Genomic DNA, 23,099 nt, shown 5'->3' on the forward strand with positions numbered 1-23,099 from the left:
GGAAGGCAATTTTAACGTAAGAGCCTCTTCTCAGGGAGGTGAGGAGTAAGGCAGAGGGGCTGTCTATGAACTAAGGCAGGGAGGGGCGAGTGGAGCCTTCGCTTTGCCTGTTCGAGGCACTCACGAAGGACTGGAGCGGGGCAGAGCGACAAAGGAAATCACCCCACACTCTTAGCTACGTCAGGGAGACACCAGCAAGCGGGGAGGGGGGCTCGGGTGTCCGGGGCTAGAGGCGAGCTCCGCCCCCGCCCTGTGGCTCAGCGCCCTGGCGGCAGGCTCCGCCCAAGAGGAGCTGGTGAGTGTTGGAGCCGGGCGGCCGCAGCCGGTTCTTCAGTTTACGCCGGGCTCCGCCATGGGCGCCGGGCTCCTCTTGCTGCTCTTGCTGCTGGGGGTAAGTGCGGGCGGGGCGACGCCCTTGTCCCTGGGGGGTGGGCGCAGCGGGCCGTGCCGATCCCGGGCACCCGAGCTCCGCCGGGGAACGCCCAGCCCCGCTCGCTGGCTGCCCGGCGGCTGAACTATGGGGGGCAGGGCAGGGGAGCTGTCGCTCCCTTCGGTTCTGGGCGAGAGCCCGCTGGGGGAAAGGGTTTGGGGGGAGATCCCCTGCGGGCCAGGTGTTTCTGGCTGCCGGGGCAAAGGGGGGGGGAGGGGCTGTTCTCCCCGCTTTTAAGAAAAAAAACTTTTCTCTCAACTATGGACTGGTAGAGAGCTCGCTCCCGGGATCTTGCAGCTGCGCCGTGGCCCTTAGGGGTTGCCCGCTCGGGCTGCGTCCGGAGATTCCGTCACGAGATTCCGTCACCTGTATTTACTGAAGGGTGAATTCCCGGAGGCTGCGGGACTAGCCTGGCGTGTTGATTGATTGGCAGCCTGAGTGAGGAGCTCGGCAGAGACAAATCAAAGCCTTCGTCTGACTCTGCGTCGCCGCAAAGGCGTCTGGAGGTGGCTAGATTGCTAATCAGAGGAGAGCAAAGCAGAAACTCGCTTCCCCGAACCCTGGCCTTGCATGCCAAGTATCCAGAGCATTCTCCTGTCATTTCCCAGGCGAAGACATCAGTGATGTGTGCTGGCCTGCCAGGACACAATTCCTGTCCTCCGCCCCTCCTCCCCCAACCAGGAACTGGCCAGATCCGGACCTTTCCCTTTTCACTGGTCAGACACATCTAGGTAGGGTTGCCAGGTGTCCAGTTTTGAACCGGACCGTCAGGTATTTGAGCTTTCTCTCCACGAAACAAATTGAGAAAATACGGGACATATAAATGTCTGGTATTTTCTAATTAAAAGCTTTATTATTATCATGTGTATCTGTACGGAGTTGTGTACTGCCTGGCAAGTAGACACACTCACACTGAGTGAGCATGTCTACCAGCCAGGCAATACACATCTACGCAGTAGAGAGGAAAGGGGCTGGGGAGGGGTGTGGAATCCCTGGGGCCAGACTCACGCAATGTGCCCCAGGATCTGCATGCGCCCGGGACATCCCAGCTCCCCATTGGCCGGTTTCCTCCCCTCCCACTGCTCCTCCAGCCAGCCCCACTCTCCCTGACCCCCTCCCGGCCAGCCCCGCTCCCCCAACCCCCTCCTGGCTAGTTCTGCTTCCCACCAGCCATTTCCCCCTCCCTCCCCCGCCATGGCAAGGGCTTTTGCTTTTTTTTTTTTTTTTTTTCCCATCAACGAAATGTGGCAGGGGCCTTTTTTTTTAAAAGGCAATTCTAGGGGTTCCATGGCCAAATAAATTGGGAAACACTGGCTTATCGGGTAGTTGAGTCACTAGTTGCTACTCAACTAGTCACTGTATCAGAGGCACCAAGGGGGGGAGCAGAGCAGGAGCTGGTGCTGGGGGGAACTGGCTTAAAAGCTTAAACGCCATTCTTCCCCCAGCACCATCTCTGCTAGGGGATAGAGAAGGCAGAGGCGCAGCACGGATACGGAGGGAGTGGGACCAAAGCAGTCCCAGTTCGCAGGGTTTCCATTCTGGAAATTCCATCAATTACTCGATTAGCTGATTAATCAAAATTTAACATCCTTACCATGGGGTCTCCTTCAGGTCCTGTGCATCAGAGCCAAGGGCTGCTGCAGGCAGGCCCAAAGGGGCCAGAGGTTGGGGCTGCTCACACCAGGGTAAAGCAGCTCCTACTTCTTCAGGTGACTGGAGTTTTGAGTTTAGGATGTGCAGACCCAAAATAAATAGGAGAGAAGGGGTGGGGGAGGAAAAAAAAAGAGGGGGTTGGGAGACAGGGAGCTAGAGGGAATCCGTAAGAAGATTGGGTAGTTAAAACAAAGCAGATAAGAATCAGTCAGTTGATAGTCTCCTTCCCGTCAATTGACTTTGAATCTTATCTGCTTAGTTTTAACTACCCAATCTTCAGATATTTACTAATTCCCTCTAGCTCCCTGTCTGATTCCCCTAATTTTTTTCCTCCCCCCTTCCCCTTCTCTCCTATTTATTTTGAGTCTGCACATGCTAAACTCAAAGCTCCAGTCATCTGAAGAAGTGAGCTGTGCCCACGAAAGCTCATGATACCATCTACATGTTTTGTTAGTCTCTTAAAGTGCTACCAGACCATTTGTTGTTTCCTCCTTAATTGGTTAACCTCATGTTAATTGTTTAGCCAGTTAATCAAATACATGGTATTTTACATCCCCACTTGATACTAGTGGAAGGGGGCAGGGACAGATGGTCCCTGATTTTTGTTTTAAATGTCAACTCCCTAAATTCCAATGTTTAAGATCCTGCTATGATTTAAAATACAGGACTATGTAGCACTTTAAAGACTAACAAGATGGTTTATTAGATGATGAGCTTTCATGGGCCAGACCCACTTCCTCAGATCAAATAGTGGAAGAAAATTTGATCTGAGGAAGTGGATGTGGCCCACGAAAGCTCATCATCTAATAAACCATCTTGTTAGTCTTTAAAGTGCTACATAGTCCTGTATTTTGTTTCAGCTACACCAGACTAACACAGCTACCTTTCTATCACTATGCTATGATTTAGTTAGTCATTGCTATGCTGCTGGTATTTGCTGGAGAGACTCCAAGTAAGTCTAAGGAACTCTTTTTGCTATACTCTGTATAGCATACTCATAAAAAAGAAAGGTTGGTGCACCAAAGAGCTTACAATTGAAATATATGACAAAAGACAAACGCGTACAACAGACAGATGGAGAGACACAAGGTGACGGGGAGACACAATTTTTCTTGGAACTACGTACTGTCCCTTGAGGAGGTGCAGTAAGAGATACCTACACTATCATGTAGATAAGCCCCAAGACGCAAACAGAGCCCAGTGTGCCGCAGGAAGCCTCTGATGGAGCAGAGAATTGAACCTATGTCTCCTGGGCTAGAGCACTAAGTCTTGGACCATCCATCACAAAATCATGACTCATTGCTGCTCCAGTGGCAATTCAAAGGGATCCAGAAGGCCAGTGCCACAGTAGCAGCGTTGGTGGCTGAGAGCTCAAGTTCTCTTTGAATGGCTGGGCTCCAGGGCAATTGCCCCCTTTGTCCCTTCTGTTGGTAGGCCTGCTCTCAGGCCTTCCCAGTGGTCATTTTGCAAAATCAAGAAAGACCAAATTCAAAATCCCTGACTCTCCCAGAGTTGGGGGAGGGGAAGAAATCTTAAAACCTGAAATGCCTTTCAGGCTCCCCTTATATAAGAGCAATAAAGGGCAAAGGCCTAATCTTAAAAGAATGATGTTTGCAGATCACCTTTAAGCATTCTTTCAAAAACAAAGCCCACCTTGAGATTACAGTGTGATGGGTTTGATAGTGCTTTTTAAAATGTGTTTACTTTGCTCAAGCCCCCATCATGCTGTTTTGTCCTTACTGCAGTCAGAGCTGTCCCTAGAGTACAGTGCAACCACTCTGAGCCCTAGATTTTGAGTGATTTGGGTGGTTGGCGTGACGGGCTGGCACAGTTGGTCCTGGAAATAACAGACTCGGCTGCAGTTACTTGTAACTTTTATACTTAACGAGAGAGAATTTTTCCTCTTTCTTGTTGAAGTCTTAGAATAACCTAATACGTCCAAAGGCATCGCACTGAGGATGTACAGTGATGGGGAGTTGTTCATTCAACACATTGGGGGTGTATTTTCTGTAGGTTGATTCATCAGCAATATCTGAGCGAAGAGCAGAGCCCAGCAGCCACAGTTGTGGTGATGGAGAATATCTGTATTATGACTACTGCTGTAAATACTGTCCTGCTGGTAAGCACTTCATGATTTATAGTTTCCTTGGCTAATGGAGCATTTCTCAGAGAAGATGTTTGTGCTGTTGGGTTTTTTAGCTTTAAGATTAAAAACTGTATACAAGAACAATACATGTTGGCAAAAGCCATCGAGAGCCATTTTATGCTGTTCCCTCCTCTTATTCAGCAGCTCACTTCAGAATGGTATCCACCCTTTCATGAAATAGGCTGGGCATGAGTAACCTTGGCAGTCTGTCAAGAAACATGGGCCTGTGCTAAAAGGCAGAGTCTACATCAATACTGAAGGAAGCAGTTCAGAGATGAAGAACTTTGTCTGAACTCTTGAAAACTGAACCAAAGCCCCGGTCATTGTTTTATCCCCCAGCGTTACCTAATTGTAATAATGCTTATCAGACTCAAACACTCAGTGTCAATAGCAGATATTGGATGTGTATTAAATCTATGAGCAAAACTTCCTTAATTTTGTAAACTATATGGCTATACCTCTTGTAGATGTGTGTTAAATTTATTTGTTCTTTATAGGGCCACTTTCATTTAGAATGCTCCTTGGACAAAGCTAACCTCAATTTGTTATACACGAGGCTTGCCCTGTAGATTTTCTGAATCTTGTGAGTGAATTTAGTACTCAAGGGTCAAATTCACCCTGGCGCAGAGACCTTGAACAGCACACATCATTATTTTACTGTGACTTGGGCCCTGTTTCAAGGAATTCCACCCTGATTGTGCAGTTGATAGCAAGGGGACACAGCAGCCTGAGTCCTCTCCACAGGCTCAACAGTTCACTCACATGGGATGAACTCGTGACTGGAGAGCCATAGGTAAGATGTAAGTTCAGGGTAGGTCTTGTGTGGGCTCTCTGCACAAGGGTGAATTTAACTCAGTGAGCAGCTAATGGCACTGGTTTCAGAGAAAGAGCGTTAGCCAGAGCTGTCTGAGCTCCCCAACACGCTCCCAGTCACATCAGTCTCACGTGAAGCATTTTCATGAATCTATTCCGAGCCTGTTCTGAACACAAACTGATAGTTGTGTTGAACGATGACAAACTAACATCCCTATTTGTCAATAGGCAATGTGTGTCCATATAGAACTAGGGAAAACACTGACACAATTACTTTGTTGTTAAAATCTTCCATTAAAAAATACAGGCACCTTTGTAAGTAGAGTACATCACAGGGGACAAGAAGACAGAGGTGGTTTGCCAGGATTAGCCCCTGGCACACCGCTGCTTCTTTGTTTACCTTTGCTTCCATACTTCTGGGTGCTTGCAGCTCCCGTTGGCTGTGGATTGACATTCTCAACCACTGGGAGCTGCAAGCATGCATATCTGTGGAACCGCAGGTAAACACAGTGATGGCAGACTGCCAGGGGCTAACCCTGGCCTGCGGGATGGTTATTTCTCACCCCTGGTATTTCAGAAAAATGTCCTTTTTAACAAAAAGTAAAAAAAAACAAAAAACGGAACTATTATTGATGAAAACTTCTGTAAAATATTTTTTTCCTCTTTCTGTAGTGGAGACAAACTCCAAGTCTGTTGGCCTCTGATTATTAGTTATTTACTTATTTTTCTAATGTTATCTGGCCACTGATATCTCATTTGTTCTTCCTGGATTTATTGCCTATATTTAATCCCATTCAAAAGGAGTTCTTTTGAAGCAGACAATAGAGAAAGTACTTATTGCAATATGCTTGAATACAGTTAACTGTATCCTAATACTACTTGAGGTATACAGCTATAATGTTGAATTCTTCTTCTTCCTTCTTACAGGCACTTATGTTGCTAACCACTGCAAGATTCCCCATACTGAAGGCGTTTGTAGCCATTGCAGAGATGGGGAGGATTACACTGCTCATGCAAATGGCCTAGATGAATGCATGCCATGTAAACTGTGCAAAGAAGGTACAAAGCGTGGTCTCATATATAAATACATTTGGCTTGTTTTGGGAAAAGTATCATTAGTCTTTGTTCCTCAGAAAAGTCTGTTGCCTCAGTCCTATTGTTATTTTCATAGATTTAAGAATGCTTATGCTTTTTAAAAATAACTTCTTTTTTATAGTGTGGGTGTAACTTATTTTTGATAGAAGAGGGATCACCAGTTCAGCCTGATTACATTTGTAACTTTTGTGATTAACTTATTTTTCTCAGATCAAGTAACTGTGAGGACCTGCACTTCAACGAGCGATACTGAATGTCAGTGCAAGCCAGGCTATTTCTGCCCTACTCAAGGCTGTGAAATGTGTTACAGATGCAAGTCCAAGTATGTACAGTAGCTGATGTTGGCAGTAGTCTTCTATATTGTGTGTAAAAATGTAGCACTCAGCTTCTTTAAACGTTTACTCACATTTATCTTTAGACACATGAATAATTCATTGAAGTCAAAGGGACTGCTTATGTGTTTGAAGTTAAATGCATGCCTGAACTGTGTATCTGTGAGAGTTGCTCTCCTGCTTGATGCTTTGCCTGTACACAAATGTTCCTGCTATATTTTCTGATTCCTTCGCCTGCCACATTTGAATAAGCTTTGCAGGACACCATTCAGGACAGCTAATGTCAGTAGAATACCTAGAATTTTATAGCATGGGGCCAACTATTGCTGCAGACTAATTTCATACTTTAAGTTAGTATTTTTTTCTTTCAGTAAATATTTGTGCACATAAATGTCGCCCCTTGGGCTTTTGTGTTTTAGCTATACTGTCATACAAATGTTTAGAATTCTTTTTTTCTTCATCTGTTATTTCAAGTTCTCTTTCTTAGTAAGTGGTAAGGACAATTTTTCTTTTACAAAATTTATACTTTTAATACATGTCTATATTGTTTCTATGAGAACAGGGATGAGCACAAGTACAGACTTGATAATTATATTTTTGTTACAAATGTTAGGTGCCCAGAAGGGAAAGAAACTGTGCAGAAATGCAATGCAACAGTTGACCTGGAGTGTGACCATCCACCCAAAGGTACAGTATAATTTATGCTTAGAGGAGTAATGTGAGTTTCTGACCCATTATGGTTAATTCAGAATCAGATTATGAAAGTGAGACTTGAAATGCTACTTTTAAGTGATTGATGATCCCACGCTATGCACACTGGGAGCCACTAAATTGAGACAAAGACTTTCCTAGTATGGGTTATGTAACCAGCCAATACTTGTGGTGATTTTTAAACTAGCACAGGTGTCTTGTCTTGGTGGAAAGCATGACAAAGTAGACATGCTTTTCCAAGCTGTCATGTTAACACAGTTTAAAGCTATTGGTAGTTTAGTTAAATATTAAAACCTGCAAAATACAGGCAGTCCCCGGGTTACGCGGATCCGACTTATGTCGGATCCGCACTTACGAACGGGGCTTTTCTTGCCCTGGAGGACGTGGGCGGCAGGACCACCCAGACGCGCCCGTGGTCCCACCGCCCGCGTCCTCCGGGGCAAGAAAAGCTGCTCCGCGTCTCCCTGGTCTACTGGGAGGGCCCTCCGCCCCCCCCCCCCCCAGCAGACCAGGGAGACGCGGAGCAAAGCCGCGGAGGACCCAGGCGGGGGGACCGCGGCGTGTCTCGGTCCCGCCGCCCACGTCTCCCTGGTCTGCTGGGGGAGGCAGCTAGTGTGCCCCCCCCCCCCCCCCCCCCGAGCAGACCAGGCTTTTCTCGGGACGCCTGGGTCAGAGCAGCTGGGGCGCTGCCGGTTGGTCCCGCAGCGCTGCTCTTGGCGCTACTGGACCAACCCAGCAGCACCCCAGCTGCTCTGACCCAGGCGTCCCCAAGTTAGCTGCTGCTGAAACTGACCAGCAGCTGACTACAGGAAACCCGAGGCAGAGTTGCTCTGCCCCGGGCTTCCTGGAATCAGCCGCTGATCAGTTTCAGCAGCAGCTGACTTGGGGACGCCTGGGGTTCTTAAGTTGAATCTGTATGTAAGTTGGAACTGGTGTCCAGATTCAGCCGCTGTTGAAACTGATCAGCGGCTGATTCCAGGAAGCCCAGGGCAGAGCAACTCTGCCTCGGGCTTCTTGTAGTCAGCCGCTGGTCAGTTTCAGCAGCGGCTGAATCTGGACGCCAGTTCCGACTTACATACAGATTCAACTTAAGAACAAACCTACAGTCCCTATCTTGTACGTAAGCCGGGGATTGCCTGTACCTGTATTGTGACATACATCTGAAAGGATATAAAATACATTGAATTTATTTTCCCCACAGAGCTTATAGATTCCCTTTTTCTGTCTTTTAATTTGCACTAACACGCACCAGTATCGATATTCTGATGGTGTATTCATATCTGAGAGATGGTGACTTTCTTGGGGGAGAAACTAGAGCTGTCACTGTAACAAACTGCTATATTTCAACAAATGTTGGTCTCTATTTTTATCTGGAACATCTATGTTCTTACACTGAAAAAGAAAAAAAATCCTGTTTTATGCTTGACTTAGTATTTCAAGTTTGTTTTTGTTTTTTTTCCCCCCAGGGACTGAGAATTCTGCAGCTTGGGTTGCTGGGATTTTCATCTTCATGTTCCTCCTTGTAGTTGGATGTGTTTTACTTAAGATAAGGACATCATATAATAAAACAAATAAAGGTAATTAATTTTCCCATGGATAACTTGAGATGCACAGAGACTCAAGTTTCCAAAGCTAGTAAGAACTGAGGTTGTCCTTGTGGCGCTTGTGCTGCCCATGCAGTGGGTCCATTTTAAGAGCTGTTCTCCTGCTCTCTTGGGCCCTGATTCAGCAGAACTCTTAAGCATATGTGTTACTCTAAGTACCTGGTTAGTCCTTGATTTCAGTGGGAATACTTACATACCTAAAGTTAGGCATCTGATTAGTATCTTGCTGAATCGGGGCTTCAGTCTCCAGTGGGAAATAGTCTGTAAAACTGTTTAGTTTAGTGAGAATCTCCTGACCATTTAAGGAGAGCAGCATTAGCTCTTTCCGTAGGTGAGAGTGTGAATGACCTTAGTATAGGGGCTCAGAGGTGGGGGGTGGCAAGTGGTAACCAAGATTGTACCCTCAGTTTCTCTAATACAATGATGTTTTTATTTGGAGTGTAAAGTTTACTAGCTTCACTTTAGCATTATACACGTGGAAGCTGCTCAAGTTGCTAAATCCTCTAAGAATCCTATTGCAAATCCTGGAAGATAACCCTATTCTCAAACATAAGAATAAAAAGGCAGAAAGGGGTATTAGTTTTTTCATTGTTGCGTATAAAATGACACTACAGGTTGGACCTCCCTGGTCCGGCACCCTTGGGATCTGAGCTGACCTGGACCAGGGAGTTTGCCAGACCAGGGGAGGTCAGTGCTTCTCTGCTGGCTGCCCCGCTCCCGGGCTTCTCTCCCTGGGACTCCCTGCCCTGCCGCTGGCCCCACTAATGTTGGCCCATCACAGCTCCCCACTTTGCTGCCTGCCCACTGTCCCAGGGTCTCCTGGGGTCCATGGGGGGGGACTGCTTGGTCTCTGCCACAGGGTGTTCGCCACAGCTGGCTCTGCTGCCACCAGGGCTTCCCCAGTCACCACCACGTGGCCACCCCACACTGCTGCTGGGGATTCTGGCTACCTGCCTCCACCAGCCCCACTTCAGCCGGGGGTTCCCCAGCAGAGGTTGCCTGGTCATCCCAGCCCCGCTGCCACCAGGGTTTCTCAGGGTTCCTGGCTAGGGCCGCCTGGCCACAGGCAGCCCAGCTGCAGCCGGGGGTTCACCAGCCCAGGCAGGAGCTCCCGGGCTACTGCCTGGCCCCATTGATGCCGGGGTTCCTGGGCTGGGGCTCTCTGGCCACCACCTGGCCCCATTGATGATGGGGGTTCCGGGCCAGGACAGGGCTCCCCAGACGCCGCCTAGCCCAGCCACAGCTTTCGCAGCCACTGCGTTGCTTCGGGGTTCTTTGGTGCAGCAGCATCCCTGGCCCTGCTAGATCACGGATGTTGCTGGACCAGAGAGTCCAGGATTTGGGAGATTCAATCTGTAGTTGGAAAAAAATACACATATTTAGAAGTTTAGTTCAGCTGTACAGAATTCTCAAAAAGGGAGCCAAAATGTGCTCTCTGTTACGTCTGTTAAAAGCAGAATTGATCAGAATTTGTCTCAGAGGGAACTAAGGGCTCATCTAGAGCATGCGGAAGATTTGAAAGAGGCAACCCTCGCCCTTTTTCAAAAAGCCGCTTTTCCTCAAAAATGAGGTTTACGTGGCTCAAAAAAGGGAGGAGGGATTGCCGAAAAAGCCGCATCCTGACTACTTTCACTTTAGAAAGCTCTGCTTTCAAAAGTGAGATCGGAATCTTTTGAATCTTCTGCATAGTCTAGACGAGCCCTGTGAGTATGTCTCTGACGAGCTTTTGGAACTGAGGCCTTAAAAATTATAGTAAACTATTCAGATTCTACAGTTAACGGAAAAGATCATGTTCAGAACAAGTGGAATTTGGCTGGGATTACTAAGAGGAATTAGATATTAATCAAGCATTCTAGTTGGGATCTATGTAGCAGGTACAGTATGACCCATCCATTTGGGCAGAAGGGAGTCTTACAGTTCCTTGAACATGTCAGCCTGCTCTAGTTGAACAGCCTGCTCAACATTGAAAGTTGTGGTTAAGATTGAGTAACTCCCTTACACAGCTTCTCAATGTAGTGGTTACACTAATTCACACTAATATATTTTTAAAATATAGTTGGATTAGTGTATTAATGTCTATGAGGGAAGGGATAGCTCAGTGGTTTGCACATTGGTCTGTTAAATCCAGGGTTGTGAGTTCAGCCCTTGAGGGGGCCAGTTAGGGATCTGGGGCAAATCTGTCAGGGATGGTACTTGGTCTTGCCGTGAGGGAAGTGGACTGGACTCAGTGACTTCTCAAGGTCCCTTCCAGTTCTGTGAGAGGTATTTCTCCATCTATATAATAACTTAGTAGAGAATGAAGCTCCAGCAGGTAGCTGAGTTAGTCTGTACAGGATAAACTTAAACAAAAACTGGTCTGGTAGCACTTTATAGACTAACAAAACATGTAGATGGTATCATGAGCTTTTGTGGCCACAGCCCATGTTTTTAATACATCTTCTTATGTTTCAGAAAACAAAGATGCAGAAAAAGATGTGGTAAGTTTTCCTTTGGACACATGCCATTTTTTCCCTTTTACCTGTATATTAATTGAACAAAAGTTCTTTTTAATTAAACAAATAGTTTCAATCTGTTTAATTATAAATAATGCACATTTAGTCACTTTGTCTGTCTTGATTGCCATCGAAAATTGGGACACTTTTCTTCATGTCATGCAGAAAAAAACAAAACTTGTTGGTTCTCTGATTAACCCTCCTGTTAATATTGGATTACTCTCTACAATATAACGTATTCTTTAGTGTCTTGTTTTGTTTTAAATGTCTGATATGATGGAGCCTCCGGTACTTTCCATGGAATAATATTTCAGATCCTTAATAATTCTCTGTCAGAAAGCTTTCCTTTATTACCTAACTTTTTCATTCATTTCATTAACTTAATACCATTATTTCTAGTTGCATCCCCTAGCAATGTCCTAAATGGATCCGCTTACATCTTAATTCCATATGAGGTTGATAGAGGTCATAAAGTGACCCTGACTTTTGTCCTGACTTCTGCTCGTAAGTTAGTGCCTATGATTCATGCTTGGTGTTGAGACACACAGTCGCAATACAAATAAAAGCCCCATCACTTTTGCTGCTCTCCTTGGAACTATGCAGTTGTAAATGTCACTGTGATATCGAGGTGCCAAGAACTGCACATATTACTTAAATTCAACCTGCTTAAGGCAAATAGTAATTTGGAGGGAATTTTTGTAGAATCTGCATTTTCTCCATTAGGTTTTAAGGCGCTCCTATTTATATATTTGGGTTAAAGTTTAATACTAGATATCGTTGGTAGGCACAGATAAGGCTTTCTCAGTTACCTATTTAATAGCGATGTTTACTTAAATAATAGTAAGGGAGAGAGACAGTTGAAAGACCTTCATTAAATGCTGTCCCTAGGAAAAGTTTAAACAAAATATCTCAATTCTGCCAGATGCCTTAGGGAAGTCGGTCACTTTAAACTTGTGTGACTCTTGAGGCCCATAGTAAATGGCTCATCCTGCTCTGTTTTGTCATTGTTTTTGTTCTGAACTTGTGGGGTGTGGTTGGTTGTGTGTGCTGTAAAGGCTTAGCAAAGAAATAGGTTACAATCAAGAAACTGAAGATGCAAAGAATATCGGGTTAAACTGGGGTAGTGGTAAGAGCTGGGGAGGCATTCTGCTTGTCTTCTCACAGGCCCAAAGCAGATATCTCTCTCAAAATGATCGTAGTGAAATGTTTTCTGGTCTATCTACAGAATCTCACATGTAACTTCTTTGCTATTCTGTCAAAGGTCTAGTGGTTAAAGCTTGCTGTTTGTCACTTAGTAAAAATTCAGACGCTACAATGTTATGTGGGATGTGTCATTTGTGAGGAGGCACTAAGTGTAAAATCTTCCACTGCAATGTATGCTTTCATAAAGCAATTTGAATAGCACTCTTTAATAAGTCACTCATTCCTTACAGGAGTCTCAGGACAGCACTGAAATGTTCTTTGCACCAGAGAAGAAGAATGCTAATGCTAATACACCCATTTCAGAGATCCAAGACTCTGTTCAGAGTCCACCAGTTAATAGTTCTGATTCTGCGCTAAAAAGTGAAGTGCCCGAGGATAACTGTGTTGTATTTTCTGAGAGAAGTGGCCTACTGCTAAACGATGAAAACAACTCATGGGAAGGGCCTTCCCACAGGACTACAGAATATTCAGCACCAGTGAAGCCTCCAGAGAAACCTAATTTTGCCTTTCACACAGGATACTCTAATATGTCAAATGTTGGGATACCTATATCTCGGCTGGTAAGTATAACCTCACAGAAGCAATGTAATAGCTTCTCTTAACATCTAGTGCCGTGGTCCCCAACACGGTGCCCGCGGGCGCCATGCGCCCGCCAGGTGCTCGGGGCTGGCCTGGCCCCAGGCACATGGCGCGGCGCTTGCGGGGAGCGTCGGCCCTGGGCGCGCGGCGCTTGTGGGGGGGAAGCGCCAGCCCCGGGCGCGTGGCGCTTGCGGGGGGAAGGGGGTGAAGCGCCGGCCCTGGCCCTGGCCCCGGGCGCGCGGCGCTTGCGGGGGAGGAGAGCGACGGCCCCGGGCGCGTGGCTATGGGGGGGGCCCCCAGGTGCGTGGCTATGGGGGGGCCCCGGGCATGCGGCTATGGGGGGGGGCGCCCCCAGGCGCGCAAGTGTCCCCACCCCCCCCGCGCCCGGCGGGCGAACGGCCACGCCCCCTGGCGCCCGACAACCTCAAAAGGTTGGGGACCACTGATCTAGAGCTACTTTTGGCACATGGCCTGTCAGGGTAATTCGCTGGTGAGCCATGAGGTAGTTTACAATGAGCATCTGCAGGCCTAGCACCACCCACAGCTCCCTTTGGCCATGGTTTACTGTTCCTGGATAGTGGGAGTTACAAGAAGCAGTGGCCAGCATATCCCTGTAACCTGTAGCTCCCATCATACTGTTGTCTCAATTCTTAGGGCAGAGCTGGCTTTTTGAGTTTATTCTGTGAAGACTATGAATTCTCATGCCCACCATTTTAGAGTCTGTGAAATCAAATCACCAGATGGTACAAGGATGAGGATTGTAAATGAACAAAGAACGTTTGGTTCTGTTTGAATAAAAATAAATATTTCTATTATATTACAGGTCGGGGATTCTGAAGCCAAGCCTCATATAGAAGTTAAAGACCTTTCCCAAGAAGGTGAGTAATTCAAGTACCCCACCGTATTAGGGATCTAAAATTGATAATAGTCAGCAGAATACTGGGCTGATCTGACTTCCTCTTTTGAGTTTACATAATTATGGTCTATATGAATAATAGATATTTGTTTAAATTTTTACAAACCATTGGTCCTGCTCTCAGCATTAGAACTTCTTAACTGCAGATTGTTTCTGTATTTTCATTGTTTTTGTACAACCCCTCCACACACACATTTCATTACAAATAATTATTACTAAGGATACAGTTCTTTCACTATGTATTGATAGGGACAGGAGATGTAGAATCATAGAATTGGAAGGAACCTTGAGTGGTCAGGCAGCACTAAGCCATAGCACTAGGAATTATGTTATGGGTCACATAATCTTAGTTCTGTGCTAGGAAAAACAACCTCCCCCTCATATATTCATGTTGTTAAAGATCACTGTTCAGAGTGTGTGTTAACTTTAAAAACAGTCGCTTTTTAGAGGTGGCCGTACTCCAGTAATAAGTTCATTTATGTGCCAGCTCTGCAATCTGCAGTGTGAACCAAATGGAGGTTATTTTTGGACAGCAGCTTTACTTATAGAATGTCCATTAAAATGCATAAAAGGCAAGAGTGTATCAGATACTAGTAAATCTAATTGTGAATTGGTATATTATGTAGCACTGATGGAGGTAAACCATGTTCTGATCTGAAGGTACTGGTGACATTAGCCTTACCTTGGCAGACAATAACACACTAATAGTTGTATAGATATATGGGTAAAAATCATTGCTAAGAATGGTCAGAAAGGCATAAAAAATAAACAAGAACCTTAAAACTACAGTGAAACCTGTACAAAGACCATCTTCAGTAGACAACCTCCCATTTTAAAAGACTGCTTGGAAGTACACATAATGTTGTCTTTGGCCTTTTTAAAGGACTATTTTGAATAGGAAAGCAATTGGTAGCTGTGCCTTGATTGTTGATTTAGGATAGGCTTCACCACTTTTGTTGACTTGCTGACCGGTCTCTGATGAGGGATTTTGGATACAACTTGATTTTAAACTTCTCTCTGCTCCTGTCCTATGGTTGGGGCCTGGTTACAGATGGAAGCAATATGCATCAGAGGTAGGGTTGCCAGATGGACTCCCAGCCACTCCTCTCGTCCCTGCCAGGCTTCTGTGCAATCACAGGAGCCCCAGCTGGGAGGCGGGGCCATGATTGCTGCTCTGGGCTCTTCAGAAGCCTAGCTTCAGAGTCCCAGCCACTCCCACAGCCCCCGCAAGGCTTCTGAAGCACTTAGAGCTGCGATTGCAGCTCCGCCTCCCAGCTGGTACTCCCAGGCTGGGAGGCGGGGCCACCATCGGCGCTGGGAGCCTGTGATTGCACAGAACACTGGCGGGGGTGGGGGGAATGGCAGGGACTCCCAGCCACTCCCCCCACCCCAGCAAGGCTTCTGCGCAATCACAGGCTCCTAGCGCCGATCATGGCCCCGCCTTCCAGCTGCTCCCCCTGCCCACGTCAGGCTTCCGTCCGGTGCGCAGCCGGAAAAATCAGAGAATACCGGACATTGCACATGTACTGTATTCTCTTTTCTTTTTTTTTACTGGACAAAGAGCGCAAATACCGGACTGTCCGGTAGAATACTGGATACCTGGCAACCTTAATCAGAGAGCTGTGAGCTCCAAAATGCACCATGTTGCACTTTAACTGGCCCATGTAGACCCTGCTGGCACCAACTAAAAGTCTCTAGTGCACATTAACGTAGTGCAATTTGACCCACACTAAGGAACTTTTAGTGCATGCAAGCAGGATCTATATGGGCCAGTTAGCATGCAGTACATTGGTGCTCATAGAAATTCATACCGTGTTCTTGTACAATACCACACTTTGTAAACGAGATCTGTTGTATATTAAAGGAATAAGAGGGTTCCATTTAGAACAACTTAGTTATAATACTATTATGACATAAAGTTTCAGCTTTAGATGTTTCCTGCACAGCACATTTCATCTTCTACAGATAGCTACCATGCAAACTAAAACATGCCTCTTTATTTGTATTCCCAATTTATCAGTACCTGGTTGAACAAATGGAATATATTGCTGGAATACTCTCCTTTTAAGAGTTTATTTAAGCCCTTAAATCAAATTATATGCCAGAAAAAGCAAAACTACAAATTGAAAAAGTAGTAGAACGGCAATTGAACTGAATTTTTTTCTCAGAACTTCTACAAGTGTACAATATGCATCTATTGAACAGGTCATTTTAAAATATTTAGTGATGTGTTTTTTTCCCCCCTTAGGACTGAGTGACATTCTTTATTATTTTATAAAAGAAGTACCATCATGCAACTGGAACATGTTTATGAGAACTCATCTAACAGATAATGAAATTCATAAAACAGTTTTTGACCATCCGAAAAATATTGAAGAACAATATTATCAGATGCTAATCATTTGGAGAAACAAATTTGGAAATGAGGCTTCTATTATTAAATTATTAGATAGTTTATGGAATATAGGACTTAGAAGGGCCTATGAAAACATAGTAAAGTATTTAATAAGTAAGGATATTATAACTATACTAGAGGCTGAAGGCTATTGAGTATACTATTATCAACAAAAAACCAAAACGAAAAGAATCTGTAAATTCTAAAGACATGTTTCTGTTTGTGACCTGCTTTAGTGCATGTTGCCATTTTTTTAAATTGTTGGTTTGAGAAAACTGAAAATATCAACATAAAACCTACTGGTAAAACAAACAGAGAAATGAGTTCTGATTTCTTCACTGCAACTCATTTCATCTAGAATTGTTGTGTCTCAGAAATGAAAATTACAGTACTCAATTTGTCGTTACTTAAACATGACAAGCATTCAAGTTGCTGAGTTCACTAAGAATTTGTCCTGAATTGTAATATACTAAATAAACTCAGGTACCCTTTTCATGTTGGGTTGAGGAAAGAACATAGGTTTACACTGAACTATATAATAAACTTTAAATGTTATGTCTTTCCAAATGAGAACTGTAAGGTTATTTGTATAGTAATTGGAGGGAGTGACATTTGTTATGGACGATTTTGAAGCATATTATTTGTACTGATAAACAGGAATAAACAACATCCAGAATCCTCAGTTATTTTTATATGCAGTGAAGAATATGTTTGAGAACACTGTAATTTGAAGAGATCCGTAGAGTTTAAGGTCTGAATGGGCCATTATACCATTTAGTCTGGTCTCTTGTGTTACTCGGGTCATAAAATTTCACCCAGTGACCCTTGTATTGAGGGCAATAACTTGTGTTTGGCTAAAGAATATCTTCCAAAAAGGCATCCTATCAAAATATGAAGACATCAGGAGATGAAGAATCCACCATATCTCTTGAGAATTTGTTCCAAAGGCTGATTGCACTCTCTGCCTTATTTTTTATTTGAATTTATCTAGATTTAGTTTCTAGACATGATTCTTATTTTGCCTTTCTCTGCTAGATGAAAGAGCCCTGTAGTACCCAGTATTTTCTCCCCTAGAAAGTGCTTCTTTACTGGAATCCAGTGCCTCATCTTTTTGATAAGCTAAGAAAGTCTTCCACATAAAGCATTTTCTCGTGCGCTTGAATAATTTTTGTAGCTCATCTCAGTAACTTTCCAATTTTTCAACATCCTTTTTAAAATGTGCACACCAAAACTGTAAGCATTATTCTGCTATTGATCTCCCCAGTGCCACAGAAATAAAATCACTTCTTACCTCACTAACCTGTTTATGTATACAAAGATTACATTAGCCTTCTGCTACAGCATCACACAGAGATGTTGGTGTGGGATTTTTATTTATTTAATTATTTTTTTACTGTGCCCTTAAATCTTTTCCATGGGCATTGATTTCCCTATTCTCCTTTCTGTCCGTATGGCCTGTATTCCTTGTTTCTAGATGTATAACATTGCATTTGTCTTTGCAAAATGCAGTTGTTTGAATGGGCCTGGTTTACTAATAAACAGTATGTAATCAGTATATGTAACAATCTATAAATCTGGTTTTAACCATTTAAATACTGTATTGTTTTTATTGTCCAATCTAATGAAATTATGCAAATAGAATTTCTACTTCAAACTTCTGCTTGTTGAATATGTACTTTTATATCTTTTTTCTATTAAAAGATTTCCACTTTCTTAAATGTGCTGTTTTATAAATGAATATTCTGTCTCATTTGGTCTCTAATTTTGAAGGTTTTATTTTAGTAATTGGAGACTTTTTAAAAATAATACTATTAGTAGTTCTGCAACAATTCTAACTTTTTGGCCTGGATACATTTAAGATTAATATTCTACTTTCTCCTGTCCTTGGACTAAAAATTTTAGTGGCTATTTATAGGTACTATGGGATTGTGTGTGTAATATTATACACCTTTTAGTGATAATTTTCATTGATTAAATTCACAAATACTTTACCAAGGCCTCTCTTGAGGCCTGTCTCCATTAGGGTTTTAGCCACTGTTATAGCTCTACAAATCTGTGACGATGTAAAATCATATGGCGTAAATTGCACCAATGTGTCCATGGTAAGAGTTTGTACAAATGCAGCTGTACTAGTGGTTAAAATGCAGGGGCAGACAAGGTATTATTGTGATGTACCTTTTACTGATCTAGTGGGGAAACTGGACAGAGAAGAGGAGCAAATGTAAGCTTTGCTCTGGACAATACACAGCTAGCAACTGCTTATGGTTACAACAATTTTAGTGAATATCCATGTGACATTTGACACAATATAACTTTTTCAAATATGTATTTTAATATTTTATGCCTCCAGTACATTGATTCTTACCCTAATGCTAAAAGATTTAATAAGCTCCTTCATGCTTTTTGAATCTTTCTGCTTACAAAGAGAAAGCTTATTACCAGGTAGACCAGAATTGAATGTACTTTGTTTCAATCCATGTTTTAGTATTTACACAAAGCAAAAGTTATACTAATGAAGAATTGTTAGACAATTAAAGGGCTAAATTGTTAGGCAAAAAGCAAGAAAAATCTGCATTAATTCTGTCTCTGCATTCTTGCATATTGCACTGGGATGGGGTAGCACAAATGATGTGGGTAACCTCTGTTTAGAACAGTGGTTTTCAGCCCTATCGGCGTAGTTTTGTCCCATGTGACATCCTCAGTGCCCTGCAGGTAATGTATAGTTTGGAGGCAGCCCACATAACATACAGGCTACTTCTATACTGCAGCACTATTTTGGGATACCACAGGTATTGCAAAATAGCTATTCCATGTCCTTTGAACGTATCTGTTATTTCAAAATATAACAAGCTCGCTATCCAACTTCCCTGTGAACCTCATTCCGCGAGGAGTAAGGGACATTTCAGAATAGTGATTTAGTTCAAAATAAGTGCTGTGTAGATGGCGCCAAATTTTGAAATAAGCTATTTCGAAATTGACTCAGACGTAGTTTGTGTAGCTTAAATTGGGTAGTTCATTTTGAGCTCCAGGTGCAGTGTAGATATACCCATGGAGAGCTGCACATGTGGCCCACAATGGTAAATGGGTAGAGTAACACTGGTTTAAAGGATCATAAGCACCTTCCTCCCCCTAGCTTTATTGTGATGCTTGGGCTAGAACTGAAACTGAATAACATCAGCATTGTTGAAACAATAGTCTCCTCACCTTGACTAAAAACTGAAGCTAGATTTCTTGTTGTACATATGTTCTTGATGAGTTGGAAGAAGAAGGAAGATGAAGTGGGTCCAAATTCTGATTTGTATCAACTTTTTCCTTAAAACCGGGGAACCTGCCATGCTCCAACAGAGCAGCGCCCTATATTCCTGCACCTAATACCTCTATATTATGGTGCATCTCTCCATTTGCTTTCTGTATTAATTTACAGCTATGTAATATGAACTCAAGATTTCAGCTTGTACCTGCAGAGTTGAAGTATTCAGGGCTAGGGCTGCCTATAACTCTGCTCTACTGTGCACAGACTAACTATAGTCAGTCAAAGGCCTTCTACAAATCAGCCTCAAGTTGCTCTTACATTAAACCTCTTGATGGCAGCTGTGCCATTATTATAGCATCCATGGTGGCATGGGTGAATAGAACTTAGCATTCTCTGTAATGCCAACTCATGTGATTGTATCCCAACTCTCGTGATAGTTGGTGTTTTTTATAAAGCCCCGACTCCTTCATTTGGTGTAATTTGATTCAGAGAGACTTTCAATTTCCTTTTTAAAATAAATGCACATCCCTAGCCTTTGTGGTTACAGCGAGAAGATTGCCTACAAGTGTGACTTCAGGCGCCAGAAAATCCCACAATTTATTATTTTCAACTCATCATGTCTATGCCAATATCAAAGGTTTTGAGGGCAGAGGCCTCTCACTCATTGGCTATGTCTAGACTGGCATGATTTTCTGCAAATGCTTTTAACGGAAAAGTTTTTCCATTAAAAGCATTTGCAGAAAAAAGCGCCTGGATTGGCATGGACTCTCTTCCGCAAAATCACTTTTTGCAGAAAAGCGTCCTTGCCAATCTAGACGGGGTTTTGCGCACGAAAGCCCCGATTGTCATTTTCGTGATCAGGGTTTTCTTGTGCAAAACAATACCGCGTTGTCTACACTGGCTCTCTTGCGCAAAAGCATTTGTGCAAGAGGGCTTTTGCCCGAACGGGAGCAGCATAGTATTTCCGCAAGAATACTGACAATCTTACATGAGATCGTCAGTGTTCTTGCGGAAATTCAAGCAGCGAGTATAGACAGCTGGCCAGTTTTTGCCGAAAAACTTGCCAGTCTAGACACAGCAATGATGTTCAATGTGATAAGGGCTGACAGCACTGTCCAGTGGTCACTCTGCAGAGATGATGGTGTCAGAGTTGCCCACTCAAACAAACCGGATGCCATTTGTAACAATGGTGCCTGGCCCAGGAGAGTTGACAACCCTGCAGGTCTTTCCCCCATTGGCTCCTGAGGAGGGTAAATAGGGCAGGGGGAACCCCCAGGCCCTAATTCTTGCCCAGAGGAGGGAACGCAGTACCCCCTACCAGTCCCTTTCTCTTTGCAGGGACCAAGCTCATGGAGGGGGAGGAGCCTCACAAGCCCCGCCTCCCAGAGCTGGGTGGAGGAGGGATGGAATTCACAGGCCCCGCCTCGGGGAGGGAGGGGGGCCGCTAGCAGGCAAAGAGAGACTGGAAAGGCACCTCCCAGTCGCGCACGCGCACCAGCTTCTTGTCGCGCCGGCTCGACCGCCTCCGTCACGTGACACCGGCTGCGGCGGAGGTGCGTTTTTCTTCGTTGCTTAGTTACTCGGTGGTCACCGGAAGTGTCGGCCAGAGGCGGAGCGATGGTTTCCCATCCGGGTGCGGTCTTGCATCAGCCTGTGAGAGAACTAGGCGGCTGGACGCGGCAGACGGAGGAGGAGGAGGGAGCGGGATGGCGGCAGCCGGCAGGCAGCACGGTGAGTGGCGGGTCCCGGGCGCGGGCGGACGCGGCCCCTTTAAGGCCGCTCGAGGTGCAAGGCAGCAGTATGGGGGAGGGGCGGGGTGTCGCATCCGTGGGGTAGAGATTCCGTGCCATGGCAACGGGTCACTGCGTCCTCGCGCACTGCCACTGGCGCGTGCCCCCCCCCGCGCCAGGGGCGAGCTAGCGACCCGCTGGGCGGTTACCCTGCCCCGCGCCGTGATGTCATTGCATCCAGGAGCCGTGTCCTAGTACAAGGGTTGGGGGGGGGGGGAGATGTCACCGGGGCTCTTGGTGTCATTGCCGCCTGTCGCTGGGGCGTGATGCCCCCGCACCCTGGTGCCGCGGTGTCGTGCCCTGCCACCGCGTTGTGGTGCCCCACCAGTGCCCGGCTCCGGGCCAGCCCGGGGCGTAGCGCTGCCTTCACGTGTTGTGCCGGCTTTGCTAGTTAGCGCCGCGCTGTGTCAAAACTCTGCTGCGGGGCTGACCCCTTACTCGAACAGAACCTGAAATATCCAGTTGCGAAACTGGGGTGAGCCTGCAAATGCCCGGACCGTGGCAGGTGTTCTAGCCGTGGTGTGTGACATCAGATGTTTACTTTTTTCTAGTACATTAGGAAGGGGCGCTATGAATTCTGTGCTGTTTCAAGAGCTGGGGGACTTAGTTTAGCTCATGTGAATGTCACTGAGGTGTCTTCCTGCCTTATAGATAAGAAGTAGTGAGAGGCAAAGGCTCATCACTTGTTGAGACTGAGATATTTGAAGTTTGGATTTAAAGAGCTTTCAAGGACCTAACTGCTGTAGGTGGCTGCTCGAAACTATGCGCCCTCGAAACTACACCATGGAGGATTAGAGTAGATACTATGAGTGTAACAAATCATATGTATCCTATGCTTCCTAGACAGCTACAGCTGCCTATCTGACCCACATTTGGTCTGTGCTAAGTCAGTATAACTATGCCATTGGGATGGGTAGACTGCTCTCACAGAAACTGAGCAGTGGTAGAAGAGTGAGACACTTACTTCTTTATGAGGCAAAACTTGGAATACCAGCAATACAAGCCTGAAATACCATTATTGATATGTGAGTGTCTAGGAGTCCCTGTTATATAGCTTAAATGTATTTGAAATCCTATGTTGTCCCTTCTCCTTTGTCTTCTAATGATTGCTTTTCTTCTTTTGAACTCATATTATTGTATGACAGTCTCTTCTAATGATGGGCTCTACAGGTTATAAGAATCAGTATGGTGTGGGGTTTGTTTCAAAGAAACAAACTTGTCAGATATGATTGTGGTGTATAGTCATAGGTAGCAAAGAAGTGACTGTCTGCATTTTTTTTCAGCCAACATCATCAAAAAGTCTTGTCTAATCAGTGTAGGAGCAGCAACTCAAATTGTCCTGGAGTAATTGACAATGTTTTATTCAGGGAGCATCTGCTGTCCTGCCAATCTTTTGAAAATACCAAGTTTAAAAAAAAAAAAGGCAGGGTTTTTTTGTAAAAAAATTTAGAGGTTTTTGCTTGTAAGTTATTAATTACTGTAAATACTGTAGTGTGGCCCATTGTGCAAGGGTCTGTACAAGCATAAACCAAAGTGGTGGTCCCTTCACATTTAGAAAATATTATTAATAGTTCTGTTTTATCAAGTAGTAATAGTCTTATATTTATCAAGTGACTGCTAGTATGCCTTTTCTTTTCCTGGTTTACTTTCAACAACTTAACCAAAAATTTTCCATTATTCTTATTTA

General features: G+C 44.7%; 2 protein-coding genes across 4 annotated transcripts in view; both read left to right on the forward strand.

Annotated features, from left to right (window-relative positions):
- The first annotated feature begins 153 nt into the window (after positions 1 to 153).
- LOC102462633 (tumor necrosis factor receptor superfamily member 10B-like) lies at positions 154 to 17,315 on the forward strand. Its single transcript, XM_006134898.5, has 10 exons — positions 154 to 391; positions 4,097 to 4,202; positions 5,970 to 6,101; positions 6,348 to 6,459; positions 7,083 to 7,156; positions 8,647 to 8,757; positions 11,236 to 11,261; positions 12,710 to 13,039; positions 13,882 to 13,936; positions 16,223 to 17,315. Exons 1-10 carry the CDS (start codon positions 353 to 355, stop codon positions 16,522 to 16,524), a joined length of 1,287 nt encoding a protein of 428 aa, XP_006134960.3. The 5' UTR covers positions 154 to 352; the 3' UTR covers positions 16,525 to 17,315.
- Positions 17,316 to 21,175: 3,860 nt separating this feature from the next.
- CARS1 (cysteinyl-tRNA synthetase 1) overlaps positions 21,176 to 23,099 on the forward strand; it is a 56,472-nt gene continuing 54,548 nt past the window's right edge. The window contains exon 1 of one of the 3 annotated variants that reach the window (XM_006134900.5): positions 21,176 to 21,353. In XM_006134900.5, coding sequence (XP_006134962.3) covers positions 21,329 to 21,353 — 25 coding nt within the window. In that variant the 5' untranslated portion in view covers positions 21,176 to 21,328. Of the gene's footprint in view, positions 21,354 to 21,645; positions 22,438 to 23,099 lie in introns of those variants that run through there. The other 2 variants (XM_006134899.5, XM_025190597.3) reach the window with 2 other exon arrangements.

This window comes from Pelodiscus sinensis, chromosome 5, assembly GCF_052426305.1.
Source record: "Pelodiscus sinensis isolate ZL-2025 chromosome 5, ASM5242630v1, whole genome shotgun sequence".
NCBI classification, from domain to species: Eukaryota; Metazoa; Chordata; order Testudines; family Trionychidae; genus Pelodiscus; species Pelodiscus sinensis.

Bases quoted from the DNA above. Each gene is read 5' to 3' on its own strand.
- LOC102462633 (XM_006134898.5), top strand. From the start codon at position 353: ATGGGCGCCGGGCTCCTCTTGCTGCTCTTGCTGCTGGGG. The intron at 4,203-5,969 runs GTAAGCACTTCA...TCCTTCTTACAG, and splicing joins CTGTAAATACTGTCCTGCTG to GCACTTATGTTGCTAACCAC. The intron at 8,758-11,235 runs GTAATTAATTTT...CTTATGTTTCAG, and splicing joins ATATAATAAAACAAATAAAG to AAAACAAAGATGCAGAAAAA.